Below are 2,455 nucleotides of genomic sequence, written 5' to 3' on the forward strand. Positions count from 1 at the left end.
TATCCTTTTATCTAATCCCCTGAATACATGCATTCTTCACACCAACAGACTGGAAATGTGCAAGTACGTGTTTTTTGTTTTCATGCTTTTGTCTTTTAATGCAGAATGGAATCAAGACCCCCCTGCTAAACGAAGGCCGAGGTTCCAGAAATCGTTGCCTCATGAAGTGCAGCTTCATCCTTCTCTTCATGGTTTTATCTGTGGTATCGTTCATGCTGTACTACATGGACTTCAGCGATCAGAGCAGCTGTAAATCCAGCGGGGTGAGCGTTTGGCATATTTTGTTAATTTGTTCTAATTTTATAAGCACAATTCCTAAAGTTCTAAAACTTTGTTCATTGACTTTTTCCTGCTTTTGCTCTGAACCTCTGTCTTAGGGTGACCATGTTTCAATTTAGAAAAAAAGAGAAACATTTGTGCCGATTCGGAAACACTTTAAGGAAAAATTTAACATTGTTATTGGCCAATACTAGTCATTTTTTAACATCTGAAACTATGCTGATATGAAAAGCCAACATTTATTTTCATGTTGTTGGTGTTTGTGTGTTTCAGTAGCAGATTGTCCATGTGGCATTTATTCAGTTATGTGACATTTATGATAATGCACCACAGGATTATGGTGTGTTTAACTGAACCAGAGAAGCAATGTAGGTGGAGTGGATCCTGTTAAAAGTGTTTGGAAATATATACAATATTTAAGATATTTGTAAACAATGCCATAATAACAGGATTAGTATCAATCAATGCATCCCTCATGATCACTCTTCTGTAGCTTAGAAAATCAAGCTCTAACAATAATGGCTTGTCATTCTGGACAAAAATTGTATAAAAATCTGAAAATACATTCAATATAATAAAAATAAAACCACAATAGTCTCAAAAAGACACAGTTATAAAACAATTTTTACATTCCAGACGTTAGTTTTTGTCAGTGTACACCTCAGTGAATTTAATAGATGAACTCTCACTCTGCCTTTTTAGAGTCTTTGTGTCCATGTGAATTTCGCAAAACCTTTATCTCCCTCAGAAAGACACATGATCACTATGTCCACGTCACGGTGTGCTCCGCCACCCACTTTGCAGCATCTCCCCAAATGAGGGAAATTTATTTATTGTCGGTCTGTCAATGAGTAGCGCTCCACTTGCCCTTTGTAAATATCACCAGATGAGAACTAACCCAACTGTGGTTCTGGGAGAGGCTGTGGTATCCCACGTCAGCTTAAGTACACCAATTCATCCCCTGAAGAAGGAAGAAAACCCAGATATTTTCATCAATTAAAGAAAACCCGTCTGTCCCCCAGATGCTCTGGACAGAATGGAAAAAGTGAACATCATGTCAAAGGAAAGGAAGACATTTGGTCACCCTAAACTCTCTGTCCTCTGCACACGTCCGAATCATCTCATCCTTGTCTTTCTAACTGTCTCTAACTAATTTCTTTTGGTAATTTGGTGAAAATCTTAACTCTCATTTTCAAACCCTCTTGCTGCCATCTTGTTTGTGTCACTGGTCCGACATCTTGGTCACAGTGGCAGCAAATATTCTGGTTTGCTGTTCCACTGGTCTGTCAAGACTGACTATTTCTTTTCTTGTTCTGACGCACCTCCACTTCTAACACTGAGTACTAGATTAACGGTGTGTACATTGTTTTGTGCAAATAAACTTTGTAGGATGTATTTGAACTTATGCATTGTCTTTTGATTTCACAGAAACTCTGCATTTTCAGAAAGGTGTGTACACACTCCGTCCATTTTGCTTTCTTTAATCAACATGTCTGTTTTATCTTAAGTTCAAAAGGAAACACCCATAAGATAGACTGAACAGGAATAATGATCAAACAGTGACCAAATAATATTATATGCACTTTCCAAAACCAAGTAAAGCTAAATTTATCATTTAAAAATATATTCTTTAAAGCCTTATTCCTGATTCAAAAAGTTTGGTATTTGTTTTAAATCTTAGCTGAAAATTATCTTTAAACATCAGCTTGATTTTTTTCTTTGTTATTTTCTGCAAGAAGTTATTTAAATCTGTTCCACCTACAATTTGTCAACAATGTAAACTGTGACAATGCAACTGTCATTTTGTTGGTGGCATAAATTGATGAATATTTATTGGGGGAAAAAAACAACATTCAGAAATCAACAACACACAGGGAGCCAGAGCAGAGAAAAGAAAAAAACAAACACAGGAACCCAGGGACAAAAGCCAGCGGGGTGAAACGGGAAAATAAAAATGATCTTGGTTCCAGAAGTAATTGTCTCATAAAACGTTATCTATTATTCAAACTACTCTTCAACCAAGACAAGTCCTAACCTTTCTGGTATCACACCTTTTCGGTTTTCTATTGACCTAAAATACTTCTTTACAAATATATCTATTGAACATTTTATTTATTTATAGCATTTATTTTATGTTTAGTTCTCCTTTGTGTTTTGAATCCAAACAGTTACTGAA

The 2,455-nt window shown here is 35.9% G+C and overlaps 1 protein-coding gene across 1 annotated transcript in view; it reads left to right on the forward strand.

Annotated features, from left to right (window-relative positions):
• The window catches only part of LOC106941410 (NXPE family member 3-like), a 38,328-nt gene that overhangs the window by 18,013 nt on the left and 17,860 nt on the right, over positions 1–2,455 (forward strand). Inside the window, exons 2-3 of the mRNA XM_015024433.1 lie at positions 105–263; positions 1,708–1,728. Coding sequence (XP_014879919.1) covers positions 105–263; positions 1,708–1,728 — 180 coding nt within the window. The remainder of the gene's footprint in view (positions 1–104; positions 264–1,707; positions 1,729–2,455) is intronic.

Source organism: Poecilia latipinna, unplaced genomic scaffold, assembly GCF_001443285.1.
Source record: "Poecilia latipinna isolate Pla-1442-1.1 unplaced genomic scaffold, P_latipinna-1.0 Scaffold3648, whole genome shotgun sequence".
In the NCBI taxonomy this organism is placed as follows: Eukaryota; Metazoa; Chordata; class Actinopteri; order Cyprinodontiformes; family Poeciliidae; genus Poecilia; species Poecilia latipinna.